This window comes from Petaurus breviceps, unplaced genomic scaffold, assembly GCF_028583685.1.
Source record: "Petaurus breviceps papuanus isolate PSGF00001 unplaced genomic scaffold, PetGlider_PUasm1.0 90925, whole genome shotgun sequence".
In the NCBI taxonomy this organism is placed as follows: domain Eukaryota; kingdom Metazoa; phylum Chordata; class Mammalia; order Diprotodontia; family Petauridae; genus Petaurus; species Petaurus breviceps.
The window spans coordinates 22,426,111-22,447,146 of record NW_027187380.1 but is presented as its reverse complement, the minus strand read 5'-3'; the positions used below and the strand labels follow the sequence as shown (position 1 = coordinate 22,447,146).

The 21,036-nt window shown below is 34.1% G+C and overlaps 1 protein-coding gene across 6 annotated transcripts in view; it reads right to left on the bottom strand.

Annotated features, from left to right (window-relative positions):
• LOC138152592 (ATP-binding cassette sub-family A member 10-like) overlaps positions 1 to 21,036 on the bottom strand; it is a 118,531-nt gene that overhangs the window by 70,528 nt on the left and 26,967 nt on the right. For all 6 annotated transcript variants that reach the window (XR_011166139.1, XM_069076554.1, XM_069076552.1 and 3 more), the window contains 7 exons: positions 15,700 to 15,758; positions 8,426 to 8,536; positions 7,949 to 8,124; positions 7,608 to 7,727; positions 7,180 to 7,318; positions 6,437 to 6,527; positions 269 to 408 (listed from right to left, as the gene is read on the bottom strand). Coding sequence is in view for 5 of the 6 variants with exons in the window: in XM_069076554.1 (XP_068932655.1) it covers positions 269 to 408; positions 6,437 to 6,527; positions 7,180 to 7,318; positions 7,608 to 7,727; positions 7,949 to 8,124; positions 8,426 to 8,536; positions 15,700 to 15,758 (836 nt within the window). In the remaining variant the exon portion in view is untranslated. The remainder of the gene's footprint in view (positions 1 to 268; positions 409 to 6,436; positions 6,528 to 7,179; positions 7,319 to 7,607; positions 7,728 to 7,948; positions 8,125 to 8,425; positions 8,537 to 15,699; positions 15,759 to 21,036) is intronic.

Genomic DNA, 21,036 nt, shown 5'->3' with positions numbered 1-21,036 from the left:
TCTGTTTTCTCTTCTCCAAAGTAAAATTCTTTAGCTTTTTTCAATTTATTGTTATATAGATAGTATCCAATATATCGTTATATTTGTCCTTATATCTTTCAAAATATTCTTATGCTATCATAATCACCTTTTTAAAAACAAACTTAAAACTGCCAATGTCTTCAAATAGTAATCTTTCATTCTTCTTCAAATTAATTGTTCCCAAAATTGATTTTCTCATTTTAGTATTATTTCTAAATTTTGCTTTTAATTACCCTTATTATGTTACCTGGAAATAAAGCTGTCCTTTCCAAGGGCAATGTGTATACAAGTTTTTCTTCACTTTCTGCAGTTAATTTGGCATCAGGAATATGATGTTTAATGAGTGATGTTATTCTCTCTGTGTCACAAGATTCATTTCTCTGCAAACTGAAAAATGATAAAGAAAAAAATGAGTGTAACTTATTTGTATTTGTTTCCATCATCACCAATATCACCTTAGGAAAAAAGTCAGTTTTTATTGTGTTCAAGACATTTTACCAGGCATTTCAGAAGATTAATAAAATTTGGAGGATTCTGGGAAGATGACTGAATAGGTCAGAAAATTCCAAGCTCTCAAGATTTTCCCACACTTACTGGTGAACAAAATGTGGGTGGAAATAAATAAGAATAGGGACACAACTGAGAGTCTTCCTGGGACAATTTGAGAAGATCAGAAGAAAAATCCCAGGCTAAGGTTTGGTCCCCATAAAGAGTAAACACCTCCAGGCTAGGGTCTGAGAGGCTGTCTCAGCCCTAGTAACAGTAACTTTTCCACCCCCTTCCCCCAGGGGAATAGTGGGGGAGTTGGGAGTCTGTGCCAGTGAAGATTGAGGGAACCTCTGCTGATGAGGAACACCAGACTCAGCTGTGCTGAAAAAAAGCGTTGGGGACAAGAAGAAACAAGCACATACCTGGTGAGTGCAGAAGCAGTGAGGTAGAAAGCCCCTGGCTATGGGCACTTACAGGATGTTGGAGGTTTGGCCTTGGTTTCAGGCTAGAGGGGAGACCTGAAGATCTGGGGCAAGAGGCACCATATCCCATACCCAAGGGCTAGAGGTGACTACAAAAATTAAGCCATTACCACAAAAAATGCACAAGCAAAGGAGAAAGAATCCAAACATAGAAAGCAATCATGGGAATAGAGATTATCAGGGTTCATCTTCAGAAGAGAATATTAAAGTAAAGAAACCCCCAAAGAGTAGCATCAAATGGACACTTGCCCAAAAAGAATTCATAGATCTTTAAAAAGAATTCAAAAATCAAATGACAGAGATGGAGGAAAAACTAAAAAAAATAAATAAATAAGAATAATCTAAGAAAAACAAGAAGGTTATGAAAGGAAATTCAACCAATTAGAAAAAGAAATCCAGAGTTTTAAGAAGAAAAATGACACCTTAAAAATTAAAATTGGGCAAAGTGAAGTTTTATAGTTTTATAAGAGATCAAGAAATAATTAAACAAAATATGAATAATGAAAAAATAGAAGAGAAAGTGAAGCTTCTTATAAGAAAAGCAATAGATTTGGAGAATAGATCAAGAAAATACAAAATAATCAGACTAACTGAAAGTTATGATTAAAAAAAGAATCTTGATACGATGATACAAGAAATAATTAAATAACATTGTCCTAAAACATTAGAACAAGGGAGAAAGTAGAAATAGTAAAAAAAAATCCATCTAGCACCACTAGGAAAACTCATAGCAATATCATAGACAAATTTCATCCGTAGCTCAAGGAAAAATATTAAAAGCATCAAGCTTTAAACAATTTAAATATTATGGTGCCACAATTAGAATTACACAAGACCTAGAAGCACAAATACTAAAGGAGTAGAGGTCTTGTAACACAAAGTATCAAAGAGCAGAAGAACTGGGACTCTGGCCAAAAATATCATACCCTGCAAAGTTCGGTATTATCCTGAATGAAAAAAAAAATGAACATTTGATACTCTCGGGCTTTCAATACTTTGTTAAAAAAAAGTCTTGAACTTATTAAAAGATTTGACATACAAGAACCAAGAGAAATATAAGGCACATAACAAAGACTGATTATAAGGGATCTATAAGTACAGGCTGTTTACTTTTTATATGTGTAAAATGTATGTCTAAGATTCTTATTAATAATTGGGTATCTCATAAGAAAGATTGGGTTAAACCTGAGTATGGTATGAATTTAAAAAGTAAAACCATTTAGGAACAGTTAAAAAGAGTGATTATTTTATACAAATGAGGTGCAAGAGGAAGAAATGATACAGAGGAATTAGATGGGGGAAGAGGGCTTGTAGTTCTGATAACCTACTTTCATTGAGAATGGATTTAAGAGGGAACAGTACATACATATTTAGAAGAGTATAAAAGTCTTCTAAATTCAAAAGAAATAAAAGGTAAGTTCATAGGGAGAAGGAGAGAGCAAGGGAGGAATTTTTAGAGGGGAGGGTGAGGGGGTAGATAAATGGGTGTATAGAAGGGTGTTTAGATTTATGGGAATGGGAGGAAAGGGGAGGGATCCTTGGAGAGGGGTAGGCAAGTAATAGGAGGGCAAGGTAGTGGGGAGAAGTGAAGTAAATGAGGCAGGAGGGATAGGAAATAAGAGATATTCACATACATAAAAACAAATATCAGGAGTACAATTGGTTTGGGAAAGTATAAATTTATCTATGTATGTATATATGTGTATGTTTATATCTATAATTATAGAGAAACATTTCTAAACTTTTTTGTGGCCTTCTGGGGGATGGGGGGAGGAAAAAAGAACAAAGTAAAAAATGCACAGCAGAGATCGAAAGAAAACTTACGAGGAAGCAAAGATGGACGATTCTCAACACAATGTGTATTATTTATCATATTACATATTTTGAATCCTCTCATGTTCTGCTATGCATATGATGTGCTTTTTTTTCTTTCATTGGGTTTAAGTTCCAATATTTAAGTTTATGATATATTTTTGTTTCCTTTCTCTATTCTGTATTTGTGTTCTGACCTGTGAGTCCAAAATATTTTTTTAATGTAAACAAAATAAAATCACAGGCTATGAGATATGTATCATTTGGAGGAGAATGATGGGGGTGAGGGGAGATCAGGCATATTCATATGAAAGAACTAGAGTTATAATTTATGGGTTTCATTATATAATGTCATTCAATAACATTTTATATAATTGTAGCATCCTAATACTGAAAGGGACCTTCAGATCATCTTTTCCAATTCTTATCACCTTATTATGTTCTTTTTCCTTTTTTTCATCCTGCATTTTGGTTCCTTTGTCCTGACAAAATTACTTATCAAAAGTTCCAAACCTAACCTTAGAATTTGTAAGGAAATTACTGTTTGTGGATAGCTGTGAATTTCTTCTTAGTAACTCAAATTATTGATGAAATTCCACACATCCTTTAAAGCCCATCTCTATTGTTATTTCTCCCAGTCAGGTTCCTCTGGAACTCCTTTCTGTAATAGAACATTGTCAATTTTTGTAGTGTATAGAGATTCAGAGGTGGCCCAATGGATAGAGTATTGGGCCTGGAGTCAGTAAGATGTAACTAAAAATACATTTATTAACTGTGTAACCCTGAGCAAGTCACTTAACTTCTTTTTGCCTCAGTTTCCTCAAGTATAAAATGGTGATAATAATAACACTTATTCCTAGGGTTGTTGTAAGGATCAAATGAGATAATGTTTGTAATATATTTAGCATATTGTTTGGCATATAGTAGGTACTTTAAAATACTTATTTCCTCCCTCTCCCTTCCTTCCTTCCCTTCCTTCTTTCCTTCCTTTCTTCCTTCCTCCCTTCCCTTCTTCCTTCCTCCTTTCCCTTCTTCCTTCCTTCCTTCCCTTCTTCGTTCCTTCCTTCTTTCCATTCTTCCTTCGTTCGTTCGTTCGTTCCTTCCTTCCTCCTTCATTCCTATGTGCCATAAACCCCACTTAGACAATCACTACATGAGATTAGTGATCAGTATTCCTATTGCCCTTATTCCTCCAAGCTAGTACAGTGCTCTGAGCACCAGAGCCCACCCAATAAATATTTGTTGAACATAACTGAATTTATTAAAATGTAGAGGGGAAAAAGCTCTTGCCTCATTCAACAGGCTTCTAAGCAAGTGACAAGCACAGATGATTCTAAGGTACCTATATATAGCTGGCCCATTTTAACTTCCTCTATGCAAATAGCCCAGTTATCCATTAATTATTCATGGAACATACTATTTCTTGTGGTGGAGTGGGGTGGGGTTTCCTTACTTGAGTGGCAAGTTAATTTTCATAAAAGAACACTGAGATTGTACATTCAGCTATATAATCCTGGGCAAATCATTTAACCTCACTGAACCTCAGTTTCCTATAAAGTGGTGTAAATATCATCTACTTCACAAAACTGTCATGAGGAACAAATGAAATAATAAACGTAATGCTCTTTACAAATCCTAAAGTAGTATATAAATGAGAGTTACTATTGCTCTTGTAGGGAAGGAAGTTGCATTCAAATTGGGGGTTTAGGGAAAAAAATAATTTTTTTAAAATGTTATGCAAATATCCTTGGACTTTAAGGAAATTGAACACTGCAGAATCAACACTTTTGAATTGTGGTGTCAGAGGAGACTTTTGAGCATCCCTTGGACAGCAAGGAGATCAAATTAGTCAATACTTAGAGAAATTAATTCAGACTATTCATTGGAAGATCAAATACTGAAATTGAAGCTTAAATACTTTGTCACACAATGAGGACAGAATTCATTGGAAAAGACCTTGAAGTTGAGAAAAATTAAAAGGAAAAGGAAATGGAGATAGCAGAGGATGAGATGGATAGAAAGTGTCATAGAAACAATGAACATGAACTTGGACAGACTTCGAGAGTTAATGGAGTATAGAAGGGCCTGGCATGCTGTGGTCCATGAGGTCACAAAGAGTCAGATATGACTGAACCATTAACAACAACACAAATGTCTCTCCCTTGAATCTCTTCTAGTAGATTTACTATCCACTAAGGATGGTCACCAAAAAATGTAATAGTTTCATAAATTATGGAATAATGAACACTTAACAGAAGAGAAATCATCACACAAACAGCATGGAATACAAATATTGAAGGGATTTTTGTAGAAAATTGTGACTATATTTCTACTATGTAACTTTTGATTAAATCATAAGTTACTCACTAGCAGTTGGGACTGGTTCTAGGAAGTATAATGAATGGCAAGGTGGAGGTTGTGAAATAACAGTGCTCTTTCAACAAGAAAAGAAATAGAAATTATTGTTTTTCATGTTCTGGAAATGGTGGCTATGATAGCTATTCACCCCTAATAAGTTATTTCTGTATTATTTTGTAAAGCCATGCTAACTATCTATACTAAATATCACAATTTGAGATTTCATCCCACTTTTAGCAACTATGGCCCAAGAAACCTCTGCAGAATTAATTTGTTTTTTCTTAACAAAAAACAGGAGAATTTTCGTGAGAATGCAAGGTTATAAAAGACACTACCATGAGTCTGCAACTTACATTTTTTTAAAAGATTTAATTTAATTTAACTTTTTAAAAATATTCTCTTCCTAACAGTCATGGCAAGAAATGCTTTGTGGGGACCAGAGTCTCTTCATAATGCTGACCTTAAAAGGTTAGTAATGCTTGCCTGGTATGGATACATCCTTCAATAATTCATCTAAAACTTTCTTGTACTTTGTAGTAGGCTTTGGTCAGATTCTGTAGCAATCTCATTTAGTGTTTCACTTATTTACATAAATCACAATGAGGAAATATCTCTGTGGCTGCCGCACAGATAGAAAAGAGACATATAACCTGCAGTCAAAAAATTGCATATTCTCACAGAGAGCCTCATTTTTTATGAAAAAATTAAAATTGCATTGACAATCGATCTAGTTCCCCCACAGGGTGACATGTAATTTTCTGTTGGGTGAGAGAGATAGGTGGAATTCTGAAGGAAAGCTTTTTTGCTCTTTTGACCTGGCAAGTTCTTCACTATTCTCATGGAATGCTGCTATTATGACTTAGGACAAATATCCATGAGGGATAAAGAGACATAGGGAGCCGTATCTGCTGACCCCACATTTGGCTATGATTGTTATTAAGTCTGACTCCTCATCAGGGATCTTTAATTTCTAGTATCTTCATATCTCTTGATCGCTTTAGCAAAGATAATTCTTTCTATTACAGTTTAAGAGTGGCTATTTGAGGGTGATACAGAACCTGAGCCCCCTCAGAGCTAATTCAGACTTTATTTAGATTTCCTCATAGGTAATGAGTTCCATATATATGGTTTCTGTTGTGTGGAACAGTAAATATATTTTTTTCTTAAAATTATATGCTTCAAACTTCAAGGACTATCCTTTATATTAGTCAAATTCCTTAAATACTTAGAAGTATTGAAACAACAAATCGTTAAACTTCCTCAAGTTGTAATACCTTAAATGATAGCCAATTCCCCATTTTTTCTTGAGAAACAATGAAGAGCCTGCACACTTCAATCTCCCACTGGATATAAAGACTTTCCAATCTGAGCAAAAAGAAAGCAATAATAAAATAGGTTAGGAAGTTGTTTCTTCACTTAGAAATGTTATGTGGGAGAGGGACGTGGATGAACAAGGTGGAATTTAAAGGATCGTCTGATACACAGTGATACTCTGTGGTCTCACTCTATTGAATATACCACTTACAGTTAAATGTAAGAGTTAATCTGAAGTCTAACAAATCTGATGCATTCTAAAGATATCCACAATTTCTAGGTTATTTTTGTGTTATCCAGAACTTTTGGGGGGTAGGATTTATTTATGGGGGGAGAGGGCAAGGTATCGAACCAGATATTTTGGAAATAGCTGGATTTTACAATTGTATGTGCAACAATATGACCTAGAGTTTTCAAATTAACTTCTGTGATAAAAAGAAAAAGTAAAAATCTTTTTTTTCCTTATGTTGCTTGCCAAGCAAATTTACAATAAATGAATAAGTCTTCAGATTCAACTCACTGATGTACTCACCAGTATACCTTCGGAAATAAAAGTGCTACCATACTGCAGATATTTAATATATGGGGGAGAAAAGTTCTCATATCTTCTATCACTGTGTATAGACATAGCCCTAGATAAGATCCATGCTTCCCTGATTCCCCAAATTCTTGATGACAGTAAGGAGAAGAAACTGAGTGTCACCAGCAAGAAGATCAGCTTCATCCATAAACTGAGTACTGAAGAGGATCACACGGTTTTCTTTGTGCTCCTTTAAGAGGTGCCATACTTGGTGCCTTGAAAAAGGATCCAATCCAGCAGTTGGTTCATCCAACAACAAAACCTGTAGTGGATGAAAGCAAATAAAAAGACCTTCTGATTTAAAGTGAGGCTCTTTTGGAAAGTGACATAAAAGTCTCAAAATGGGTGTGTGTGCATGCATGAGTGTGTGTGTGTGGGGGGGTGAGTGTGTGAATATATACATAATAGGGTTGGGAAAAATCTAAAAAGATTGCATGCATTTCCTAGTAGACTTCTTCCTATATTTTTTCTAATCACAAAAGAACAAGAATTTGCTTTATCAATAGTTTAATTTTCTTCAGTCTGAAACCCTAAAATTCAATCCCACTCACCTGAGGATCACCCAAAATGGCAATAGCAAAGGTCAGCTTCCTTTTCTGTCCACCGCTTAGGTTTGCAGCCAAAGTGTCTTGAATACTTTCCATTTCCATCTCCAGACAAACTCTTTGCACCTAACCAAGAGAGAAGAGCAAGTTTAAATTAACTGAGAATTCTTTAGATTAAGCTCTTTCTTTTCACTATCCTTTAAATGTAGATAAATTTATTCCAGGCTCTCCCTTCCAAAAGTTTATCAGTTGACCCAGATATAGATAATTGAACAGAAATAATCAGATTTTCATGGGTGTATAATTTAAATATTCACCACTTTATCTCTTCTAAAATGTTTACATACCTCCTGCTCCACCATTTTTGAAGGAACCCCTTTGATTTTAGCATATAGCCTGAGGTTTTCTCTCACAGTAAGGAAATCAATATGTACATTAAATTGTGGGCATATGCCAATGATCCTCCTGATTTCTTCTACATCAGACATTTCAGAGAGACTGTTATTATAGATGCTAGCAGACCCTGCAAAAGATGTTTAAATAATTTAAACATTTGAGTATTGTGTTAAATTTTAGGTTTTGTTCAGTTGGGAAAAAATTTCATTGTATGTACAAACACATAATAGGCATAACATACATTATTTTATAGATAAGGCATTGCAAAACTTGTCATAGATGGGATGAGGATTCTGATGCCTTGACTCTTAATCAAAGGCTCTTTCTACTCAACAACACTGTCTCTTTACATATTGGAAATTAATAATTTTTCCATATCTCTTGCTTTGTTTATCAATCAGTTTGTGGTTGAGAAATTTATCACTCACCTTCTGTTGGGGCAGATAATCCACTGAGAATATTTATTAGTGTGGACTTTCCAGCTCCGCTGTGACCAAGTATTGCCATGATCTGGCCCTCATAGATGTCCAATTGCAAATCTAAGATAAAATAAAAATTATTTTATTTTAATAGCTAACATTTGCGTAATGTTTATTATATGCCAGGTACCAGCATTTAATATTTATTATCTCATTTAATCCTCACAGCAACCTTGGGATGTAGGTGCTATTATTATGCCCATTTTTTCCAGACAAGGAAACTGAGATAAACAGAGATTAAGTCACTAGCCCAGAGTCACACAGTTAGTAAGTATTTGAGACCGAATTTGAACTTAGGTCTTCTTGTCTCCAAGCCAAGGACTTTACCCACTGCACCACAAGTTGGTAGACCAAATTGTTGACATTAGAATTTTATCATGTAGAGGAAGGTGATTGAAAAAATTTGGAATGAGATGATTCCAGTTGGTTTGGTGTTTAGATCTAACAGCGTATGATGATTCAATGACATTTTCATAGTTCTAGAAGCATAGGCAAAAAGCTTATGTCAAAATCCCCTAGTTTTCTTCTCATGTTTTTCAAGAGAATGTAGTAAAAATCTTTTATAATGAGAAGTTATTTGTTGAAGAAAGTTAATCATTTCTCCTTAACTCAATTTTAAAAATAGTAGATATAGGAATAGAACTTAGAATATAAAGTAGTATCATAAAAGACAAAAATATCTGCATTTCCAGATGAGATGAAGTTTGGGATATTCAAGAGGACTCAAATAAAAGACTGGAGTAGTCGATTATTTATATTTTTAATAAAACAGTAAAAATTGACATTATCAATTACTTTAATTTACAATACAGTAAAGTAAAAGAGGATACATTTTAAAATTTACAGTAAAGTGCTTTTTGGTAAAGTAAAAAGTTTTTAAAAAGTAAATGATAAAGTAAGTAGAAAGACAAAGTAAAAAAATAATTGAAATTCCAAAGGAAAATAAAAGAAACTCCAAATGAAAACCAGAAAAAAACTGGTAAAATGAGAAATATTAATTGCATTATTATAAAAATATCACTTCTTGCACATTAACCTATCAAAAACATATACAGAAGAACTTTAAAATATTTTCAAAAGAATTAAAAGAATTTTCCTAGTGGGAGAGAAAGTCACTGTACAACATTAAATCTATAGATAATCATAAAATGTAAATAGTCCCAAAATCAATTTATAAATTCAATGCAGTATCAATTTTTATTTTTGTCAGACATCAGAGCTCTCAATGAAAAATTAAATAATTTAAACACCAAATTATAAAAATTAGGATGCACGATGGATAATGTCTGCAAAAAAAAAGGAAGAGTCTCTGAAAGAGAGAATGATTGATTTGGAACTCAAATATACAGAAGTAGAAGAAAATTTGGCAAAGAAAAAGTACCAAACGAAAATAATCTGAAAAGGGCAAATGAATGCTCATTCATAGGTTTAATATAAGTCAAATTGATTGACCTTGAAGACAGAAGATAAAAAGATAACTTAAAGATCACAGGTTTTCCAGAAGAACAAGCTTAAACAAAAAAGCATAATATACTAAATTAATAACAAGGACAACAAAAAAAACCCAAGATGACATCAATAGATGCAGAAAAAGCTTTTGACAAGATATAACACACATTCCTTTTTAAATCACACACACAGATGCACACACACAAAACCGTAAGATGAAAATTATATATAATAGGGATAAATAGAGATTTTATATTAAGATAAAGGGTTAATCAAAATTGTCCATTATTGACACTCTTATTTAATATAGTTCTAGGAATGCTACCTATAAAAAGAATTTGAGGAGTAAATAAAGAATAAAAAGAAATTGAAGGAATAAGTGCAGGTAAAGAAGAAATAAAATCATAACTTTTTATAAATGGCATTATGATTTATTTAGAGGATATTAGTACATCAACCAAAAATTATTTGAAATAATGTCAGCAAAGGGGCAAGATATAAAATAAGTCCACATAAGTCATCATTTCTTCACATTACTAACAAAATAAGCAACAAGAGATAGAGGAATTTCATTTAAAGTAACTATGGACCAATTGATAAATGGTCAAAAGATAGGAACAGGTGGTTTTCAGAAGAAATCAAAGCTATCAATAGTCATATGAAAAAAATGCTCCAAATAATGATATTTTTCTTGTTTTTTTGTAACATTGCTAATACAGAAATATATTTTGCATTATTTCTCATTTGCTTTATATCACATTACTTGCCTTCTCAATGGGTAGGCGAGGGACTAGAGGGAAGAAGAGTATTTGGAAATCAATTTTTTAAAAAATTGAATGCTCAAGATAAATTTTAAAAAATAAAGTATGGAACATTAAAAATACTTTGGACTATAACTACAAAGACACAGACAGGAACTAAATCAATGCAATAGTAAAATATTTTTATATTAAAACAGACCTAAATAATTGGAGAAGTATGAATTACTTTATTATAAATAAGATGAGCCAGTATAATAAAATGACAATGCTAGCTAATTTGATTTACTTATTCAGTGCTATACCAATCACACTACCAAAGGATTACTTTATAAAGCTAGAAAAAAATGATGAAATTCATGGAGGTGTAAAATGTGAAGAATCTCAAAGGGAAATAATGAAAAAAAAACACACATCAGGGTGGTAGAAAAGAGGCAGGGGGAGGAGGAGAACCTACCATTACGAGATCTAAAACAGTATTACAAAGCAGTATTCATCAAAATTATTTGGTACTGGTTAGAAAATAGAGGTCAATCATGGAACAGATTATCTATGCAACATACAGAAGAAAACAAAGTAACCCAGTCTTTGATAAACTCCAAAGATCCCAGCTAATGGTGTAAGAGCTCACTGTTTGAGGAAAAAACCATTAGTAAAACTTGAAAGTAGTCTGGAAGAAACCAGACTAGAAAATTCTGATTCATTCAGTAACCAAACATTATTACAAGAAACTGATGATGAAGAATGTTGTCTACCTCCTTAATGAAAAGTGATGGACAAAATATGCATGATGAGACATTGATTTTTTAACAGGACTAATGTGGGAATTTGCTTTTGCTTTATTATTCATATTTGCTGTGAGTGTATTTCTCCACTACAGGGAGTGGGGGAGAAGGGAGAGAAAAAAAATGCTATTAAAAATACCATAAAAAGGGAAACAAAAAGAATGGAGACTGATCAAGGCAAGAGCAGAGAATCAGACTCGCCTCCTTGCTGGCAACACAGTGACCAGAGTCAAACGACAATTCTTCCTGCTGACATTTCTTCCTTCAAGAATTTATATTTCTAAGAGTTAAGCAGAGCAAATATAAAAAGGAAAGAAAAATGTGAAATGAGTAAACTATGGACAAAAAATGAATAGCAAACTTCTTGTTTGTCCTTTGTTCTCAAGGAGGACCAAAATGGCATCAATACATTGGGGTCAAGGTACAGTGTGTCCAGCTGTGTCTGATCAGACCCTTGGAGCTTGGAAGGCTCTACCACAAGGTCAAGCACAAATAGCCTATATGAATATTTGGAGTGGATATTTCTCTAAAGTAGTACATCTCACATTTCTTTTGAAATATTACAATTCTGCCTTTCTCATAGAGTACAGCACCTTCTTTGATGTGGACATGCCATGATGGGTGGTCCTATGCCAGTTTCTCCCATATCTCACAATCATTTCCAAAGTTCTTCAGAGAGATCTTAATACTGCCTTTGTATTTCTTCTTCTTACCACTATGTGAGTACCTGCTTTGTGTGAGTTCTCCATAAAATAATCGCCTTTTAAGCAAACATACTTCTGGAATTTGAACAACATAGCCAGCCCAACAGAGTGGTACTCTCTGTGGTAGAGTTTGAATATTTGGCAGTTAGCTTGAGAAAGGACCTCAGTGTCTGGCACCTTTATCTTGCCAGGTGATCTTCAGACTCTTCCTAAGACAATTCAAATGGAATCAGTTCCATTTTCTGACTTGACACTGGTAGACTGTCCAGGTTTCACAGGCATACAACAATGAGGTCAGCACAATGGCTCTGTAGCTTTTCAATTTTGTAGGCAGTCTAATGCCACTTCTTTCCCACACTTTCTTTCACAGCTTCCCAAATACTGAGCTAGCTCTGGCAATGCATGCGTCAACCTCATCATCTCTTTGTACATCCTTGGAAAGCAAACTGCCAAGGTAAGTGAACTTATCTACAGCATTCAAAATTTCTCCATTTGTTGTAACTAATGGTTCCATACTGTGGATGGCGTGGTGCTAGCTGGTAGAGAACCTCTGTTTTCTTGATGTTAATTGTTAAGCAAAAATTAGTGTAAGAGACAGAATTGATCTATACTCTACATCTCAGCCTCAGAGACTGCATTAAGTGAATACTCATTTGTGAACAAAAAGTCATGCACCAACTATTCATCCACTTAATTCTTGGCTTGTAGACTTTTCAAGTTAAATAATTTATTATCAATGCAGTAGTTGACCTTAATGTTATTTTCATCCTTATTGAAGGCATCTGACTACCTCACGGGAAGCATCACGCTAAAAGGCATGGGGACAACCACACAACCCTGCTTTACTTCATTGGTGACCAGGAAAATGCAAAAGCATTGTGTATTATCCATAAACCATGCAAGGATGCCATCATCAAATTGGCATTCAATACCGATGAACTTCTCCACGTAACCAAATTTTGCCATGATGTTCTACAAGCCCTTATAACCGACAGTACTAAAGTTAGATTGACAAACATTATACACACACCTCTGTTCTGCTCCTGTCATTTCTCCTAGAGATGTCAGGCATCAAACACCATGTAACCATTCCTCAGCTCTAATTAACAACCAAGTGAAAAATTATTTCCAATGACTAATATAAAAAAGAAATACAAATCAAAATAAAACAGGAACATAAAGTACAGAGACAAGGGGGAAAAGGGAGGACAGAGGCACATAGTGTGTGGACAGGAGATTGAGTGGCAAAGGAAGGCAGCCAGTGACCAACAATCACCCCTGAATTAGAGTTGGGAGCACTTGAGTAGCATGGACCTTTAGGAGATGGAAGAGTACTTGGGGCGGGTAGAAGTTTGAGGTCTCATTTTTATACTCTTTTCTGAGGAACAGACTCACTTATCTGTGCCACCTTGGGGTTATTTTGTTAATATATCTGAATTTTCTCAAAGTTGTTGATAAAACTTTAAAGTTAACATGTCCACATAATCTCAAAATTATCAGCATCATTCGACACACTGCTGTTCTTCTGGAACATATCTGAGATTTACCTAATCCCTGACAGCAGAGTCTAGATGGCTTCCCCTGATTTTGCACATGTTCCCAGGATATGATTTTTGTTTAACATATGATAAAATTTGTAAATTATGTTCCTTTGATCTTTGAGATAATTTGCATGTAGTTTCTAGGTTCCCTTTTTCCAATCTTACTTTCTGCTGTTGTCATTTTGTACTGGTTACTTATAAATTTACCATACTGACTTAAAGGGAAGTGGGGAGGTGGTCAGGGGAACCAGAACAAGATATAATTTTAACAGATGGAGGAACTGAAAATTGGTCCAAATACTTTAAAGAGCAATTTTGAATTATTCTATGAAACAGCCTAAAATAACAAAGCTTGGTTGTGAACTTGTAACTTCATTTGGAGGAGGGAATTTCTGGTATATAATCATTATCCACTGATGCACATTGACAACTCATCTGTAACTTAAAGTCTAAGAGAGGTGCTTGGTGCTAAGAAGTGACTTGCCCAGGGTAACACAGCAAGTAGGTAGGAAGAACTTGAATCGAGGTTTATTTGCTATGTCACATTGCCTCCCTTAAATCCAGAGATCCCACTGCTTAGCGCATACCCTAAGGAGATCAGTGGCAAAAAGAAAGGTTCCATTGACACTAGAACATGGATGAAAATACAGTGTTTTAAAGTCTGTAAAGCGCTTTCCAAATGTTTCCTTGTTTTATCCTCAGAACAACCCTGGGAGGTTAGGTGTTATTATTATTTCCATCATCTTACAGATGAGGAAAAATGAAGCAGACACAAGTTAAGTAACTTGCCCAGGGGTCAGGCAGCTAGCTAGTCAATTATTTGAAGCAAGGTTTAAATTCAGATGTTCTTAACTTCCTGAAAAAGAACCTGGAAATGATTCAAGATTTGTTGGATTCATCAATTTGTTTTTCAGTCATATGTGACTCTTTGTAACCCTATCTGGAGATTTCCTCACAAAGATACTAGAGTGGTTTGCTGTTTCTTTCTCTAGCTTATTTTATAGATGAGGAACTGAGACAAGCAGGGTTAAGTGACATGTCCAGAGTAACACAGCTAGTAAGTGTCTGAGGCCAGATTTGAATTTAGGTCTTCCTGACTCCAGGCCCAGTGCTCTATCCACTGTTCCACCTAGGTGACCTACCCATAGACTGGTGAAAGCTAAACAAACTGTATTACATGGATGTAATGGAATATTACTATACCATAAGAAACTATTGTAAAAAAACACTCCTTTTTTTGTTCTTTAAAATTTCCAAAATTCCTGATCTTATGTTGTTCCTTATAACCTTTAGATTACAACCTATTATAACTGCTTTTGATTTGTATATACTCTTAATTGAACATGGGGGCTATGTGAGGGAGGAATAGCATTGGTGCTATTTTTGGTGCTGGTACTAGTATATAGAGAAAAAGACAGAAAATGTTTCTTTCTGGATTGTAAGAGCTGTAAAGGGTGGAGAAGGGAGAGGCTTCTCCCCATATCCCCCATGTGATGAGTTATATTAAAGAGGCTTAAGCTACATTAAAGAGGCTTGTGTAAATTTTAATTTTATTAATTTAATGAATTTTAATAAATAATAGATTTAATAAAAATTTAAATTAAAAATAGAATTAAAATAAACTCAAATGTTATTAATAACAATTAATAACACCTCAAAAATAGAGGAAGGTTAAATTGAATGACTTTGTTTATTTAGAACAAATTCAAGTGGCATAAGGATGCTTGATAAGGAAGGAACAGCCATCTCAGACAAATTCACTGCCTCCTCCTCTATTTTTCCAAGAGGCTGTTCTGTTTCTGGTTAAGGATAGAATAGAAGTAATGGCAAAGGGAAAGTCACACTCTCCCCTAGGAGCAGCCTAGAGAATAGTTGGGATAAAGTTATCTATACTTGCATTCCAAGTCAACTGTCAGAGATCACTATCAAATCATTACAAATAACAAATTTCAAAAGTTAATACAGCAGTTCACTTTTTCCTCTTACCTTTCAAAGCTTGTACTTTTTCAGACTTCCCTTTATATTCCTTTTTTAGATTTCTGATTCTGAAAGAAGATTAAACAATCTTGAGATGGTAACTTTTCCAGGTCATTTAACCAAGGTAAACTGACAACTCAGCAGTTTGGAAGTGACTCTAAGCAGAGATCCTATACGTAATGCAAAGAAGTGATGTGCTTGAGATTTGAACTGAAAAATTAAACTTAGCTTTTACTGAGAATTGGGGCAGGTGGGTTTTAAATTTGCAATTTCATTGGCACAGGGAATGTTTTTATGTAAATGCACATTGATAACTCATCTACAACTTAGAGTCTTAGAGAGTGATTCAGAATGCTAAGAAGTGATTTGTCCCTGGTCACAAAGTGAGTAGGAGTTAGAGGTGAGACTCGAACCTAGGTTTGTCTGAGATACAGAGCTGCTGCATCATGCTATCTCTCATATTTTTTCTTTTCCTAAATACTAATTTAAACTTATCTCTACCCATCCCTCACACCCTCAGAACTGCAGCAGATTAGCTAATGCTTTCTCTTTTGTTACCCATAGCCTTCTGACTATTAAATGCTATTACTTATCTGCTACTTATATTACTCCATAAGATCTTGCAGTCTGTACTGGTCTGCTTTACCTATCACTACCCATGAGAATTTAATGGCATCTTCAAGATATTCCCCAATAAAATCAGTTCTAGAATACTTATAAAAATATTAAATCAGATAAGCCACCATTGGGGCAACAAAATTTGGGGGGCTATTTACTCTTCATCTGAAGACCTGCCCATTTTTATTCTCATGCTTTGTATGGTCATAGAAATGTAGACTATTAGAGTTACAAATAGCATTAGAGAACATTAATTCCAAATCCCTCACTTTATAAACAAGGGGACTAAGGCCTAGAAAGGTAAAGTGACTTTTCAAAGTTACTTAGTAATTAGAAGTTGACCAAGGCATAGCACTCAGTTCACTATCCATTGATAACATACTGAACATTTGCTAAGTGTTTATGTACCTCCTAAATATTGTAGGGGACAGCAGAGAAAATTGTATTGGTCTTGAGTTTTTAAATACTTAGTTATGTTTGTATGTAAGTATCATGAGAAATTAGGGAACGGAGAGATCAGTGTGAGGAAGAATAATCCTGAAGGCTTCATTCACAATGAATTTTCATGTATGTTTAATATGATTGTACACGTATAGCCTATGTCAGATTGTTTGCCATCTTGGGGAGGGGGAAGGAGAGGTAGGGAAGGAGAACAGTATTTGTAAATAAAAATCTTATAAAAGTGAAAACTTAAAACTATCTTTACATGTAATTGAAAAAATAAGATACTATCAAGTGGAGTAAAATGAATTTTTATTATAAGCTTGTTTTCAAAGAATATTTGGGCTGTGAATAGGTGGGAATGTAAACCATATTCATTGATATAGATTTTCTTCTATCTTTCCCATTTTCACAACACCAACTCTCCCATTTTTCTTCATTTCCCCAAATCAGTCTGGCAAAATAGCAAAGTGAGGTATGATTATTATGGAAGAACTTCTTATTGCAAAAGAAAAAAGTACTTTAAATAAAGACATAACACAAGTTGAATACCTAGTGGGATCCCCATGGAACATGGCTTTCAGTTCTTTACCATTATTGCTTTTATTTATGTTTTAAAATTTTCTCAACTTATTATTTATTTACTTTTAATATTCTTTTAAAAATATCTTGAATTCCAAATTCTTTTCCTTTCTTCAGGCCCCTTCTTCGCAATCAATTATACATGTGAAATAATGAAAAGCATATTTCCATATTAGCCATGTTGCAAAAAAAAATAAAGTGAAAAGCTTATGCTTCATTCTGCACTCAGACTCCATCAGTCCTCTCTCTGGAGGCATTTTTCATCATCAATCCTTTGGAATTGTCTTGGATCACTTTATTGATTAGAGTAGTTAAGTGTTTCCTAGTTGATCATCATCACAGTTAAGTGTTTCCTAGTTGATCATCATCACAGTACTAGCTGTTACTGTATGCAATGTTCTCCTGGTTCTTCTCACTTCACTATGCATCTGTTCATATCAATCCAGGTTTTTTTAAAGCATCTTGTTCTTATAGAACAATAGTATTCCATTGCAAATATTTACCACACATTGTTTAGCCATTCCTCAATTGATGGACATCCTCTCAATTTCCAGTTCTTTGCCTACATTTTTGAACATATAGGTCCTTTTCCTTTTCCTTTGATTTCTTTGGGAAGCAGACCTAACAGTGGTATTGTTGGGTCAAAGATTATGCACAATTTGATCACCATTGGTCATAGCTCCAAATTATTTTCCAGAATGGTTGAACAAGGTCACAACTCTACCAACAGTACATTAATGTCCCCACTTCTCCATATCCCTTCCAGAATTTCCCCTTTCTGAAAACTGACAATCATATGCTTTTGCTCATTTATAAATTAGGGAGTGACTTTTATTTTTATAAATTTGACTCAGTTCCCTATGTATTTGAGAAATAAGGTCTTTATTAAAGAAATTTGCTTTAGATTCCTCACCCATGTCCCCACCACCCCCACCTCAGTTTCCTGCTTTCCTTCTCATTTTGGCTGCATTGGTTTGTGACCTTAAATATTCAGATGCTCTGCCATTTAGTGCATATATATTTAGTATTTATATTTTTTATTGTTTATTGTACCTTTTAGCAAAATGTCATTTCCCTGATTGTCTCTTTTAATTAGGTCTATTTTAGCTTTTACTTCTTCTGAGATCTTGATAGCTACCCTTGCTTTTTCACATCAGCTGAAGCATAATAGATTCTGCTCCAGCCCATTCTTTTAACTCTATGCATGTCATTCTGATTCAAGTATGCTTCTTGTAAACAACATATTGTTGTATTCTGTTTTCTAATCCATTCTTTTATCTGTTTCTCTTTTATGGATGATTTCATGCCATTCATAGTTATGATTACGGTGTATTTTCCTCCATCTTATATTCTTCTGTTTATCAATTTCTCTGTCATTTTACCCCATTCCTGCTCAAAAAAGTCTGTTTTGCTTCTGACCACTACCTTCTTTAATCTGCCCTCCTTTTTATTACCCTACCCTCTCCCCTCACACACCTTATACAACTTCCCCATCTAGTTCCCTGTTGGGTAAGATAGGTTTCTTTACCCAACTGAGTGTCACACACACACACACATACACACACACACACACCTATGTAAAATACACATAGAGATATATTTCCCTCTTCAAACTAATTCCAATGAGAATGAGGTTCAAACATTGCTTGCCAACCCCTCCCTTTTTCTCCACTGTAAAAGCTCTTTCTTGCTGGAGATTTTATGTGAGATAATTTTTGCCATTCTTCCTCTCCCTTCTCCTAATGTATCCCTCTTTCTCAACCCTTCATTTTTTGAGATCATCCTAATATAATCACCTCACATTCATGCCCTCTATGTAGACTCCCAACTGCTCAAATAATGATAAAGTTCTTAAGAGTTACATTATCATCTTAGGAGTTATGTTATCATCTCCCCATATAAAAATTCAAGCATCTTAAACTTATATATATATATATATATATATATATATATATATATATATATATATATAAGTCCTTTACTATTTTTCTTTCACGTTTACCTTTTATGCTTCTCATGACACTTGTATTTGAATGTCAAATTTTCTATACACCTCTGGTCTTTTCATCAAGAGTGCTTGAAAGTCCTCTATTTAATTAAATATCTCTTTTCCTCCTGAAGAATTGTATTCAGTTTTGCTGAGTACATTATACTTGGTCGTAATCTTAACTCTTTTGCCTTATGGGATATCATGTTCTAAGCCCTCTATTCTTTTAGAATAGAAGTCACTAATTCTTGTTTGATCTTGACTGTGGCTTCACAATATTAGAATGTTTTATTTCTGGCTGCTTACAATGATTTATCTTTGACTTGGGAGCTCATAATTTGACTATAATATTCCTGGGAGTTTTCATTTTGAGATCTCTTTCAGGAAGTGATTAGTCAGTTCTTTCAATTTTTTTTTACTCTGTGGATTTAGGATATTGGATCAGTTTTCCTTCATAATTTCTGGAAATATGAAATTTATGATCTTTTTTTGATCATGGTTTCTAGGTAGTTGAGTCATTCTTAAATTATCTCTCCTTGATCTACTTTTTAGTCAAATTTTTTCCAATGAGATATTTCATGGTTTTTATACATTTTTCCTTCTTTTGAAAATGTTCTATTTAATTTTAATTTATGAAATAAAACAAGCATTTCCATAATATATAGAATTTTTAAAAGATGATAGCACATGAAAATGCAAATCTATCACATGCAACTTACAATTCCTTTAAAATATAGTTATCATGTAAATAAATTTATGATGTAAATAAAAATTTCTTTTTTCCTCTTTTTTCTTTCGTCTTCCCCATCCCTCCCCCTCCCACTATTAGATACAAATATGTATATATGTGTAAAACACTCTATACATACTTCTATTTATCAGTTTTTTTCTATAGATGCAGATAGCATTTTCCTTCATATGTCCTTTGTAGATAATTATTAGTTTATTCTTTTGACTTTGTTGGTTTCATGGAGTCATTGACTTCTATTTGCCCACTTCTAATTTTATGGAATTATTGTCTTCAATGAGTTTTTTACCTCTTTATCCATTTGACCCATTCTACTTTTTAAGGAATTCTTTTCTTCAATGATTTTTTTTGCCTTTTTTACCATTTGACCAATTCTGTTTTTCAAGGTGTTATTTTCTTCAGTGTTTTTGTGTCTTTTTTAAAACCAAGATATTCTCTCCTTTTTATACTATTCTTGCATGGCTCTCATTTCTTGTCCAAAAGTTTCCTATTTCCATTTCCCTCCATCCTCTATTTTTCATTCTCATTGCTTTCTTTAGCTCTTTTGGAATTGTTATTGGGTTTGTATCCAATTTGCAATTTTCTTTGAGGCTTTGCTTATAGTTGTTTTCACATTGTTGTCTCTGAGTTTGTGTCTTGATCATCAGTGTCATCATATCTTTTTATGGTTTGGTTCTTTTTTCATTGTTTGTTCCTTTTTTCCAGTCTATTTCTTGACTTTGAATTTTATATTAAAGTTGTGTTCTGTTCGCCCAGGCTGGGGAGACACTATTTCAATCTTCAGACTTTTTCTCACTGCTGTTTTTAGAGCTAGTTCTGGGGGTCTGCAAGTTTTTGGTGCTTCCAAGGTAGTGATGTCTTTGGAGGAGTGTGGCATAATATTAATGGGATATAAGATCTTCCCTGACCATTAATAGGCCTCACATGGAACCCATTTTGGGAAGCTTGCTTAGGCGTGACTTGCTTGTGG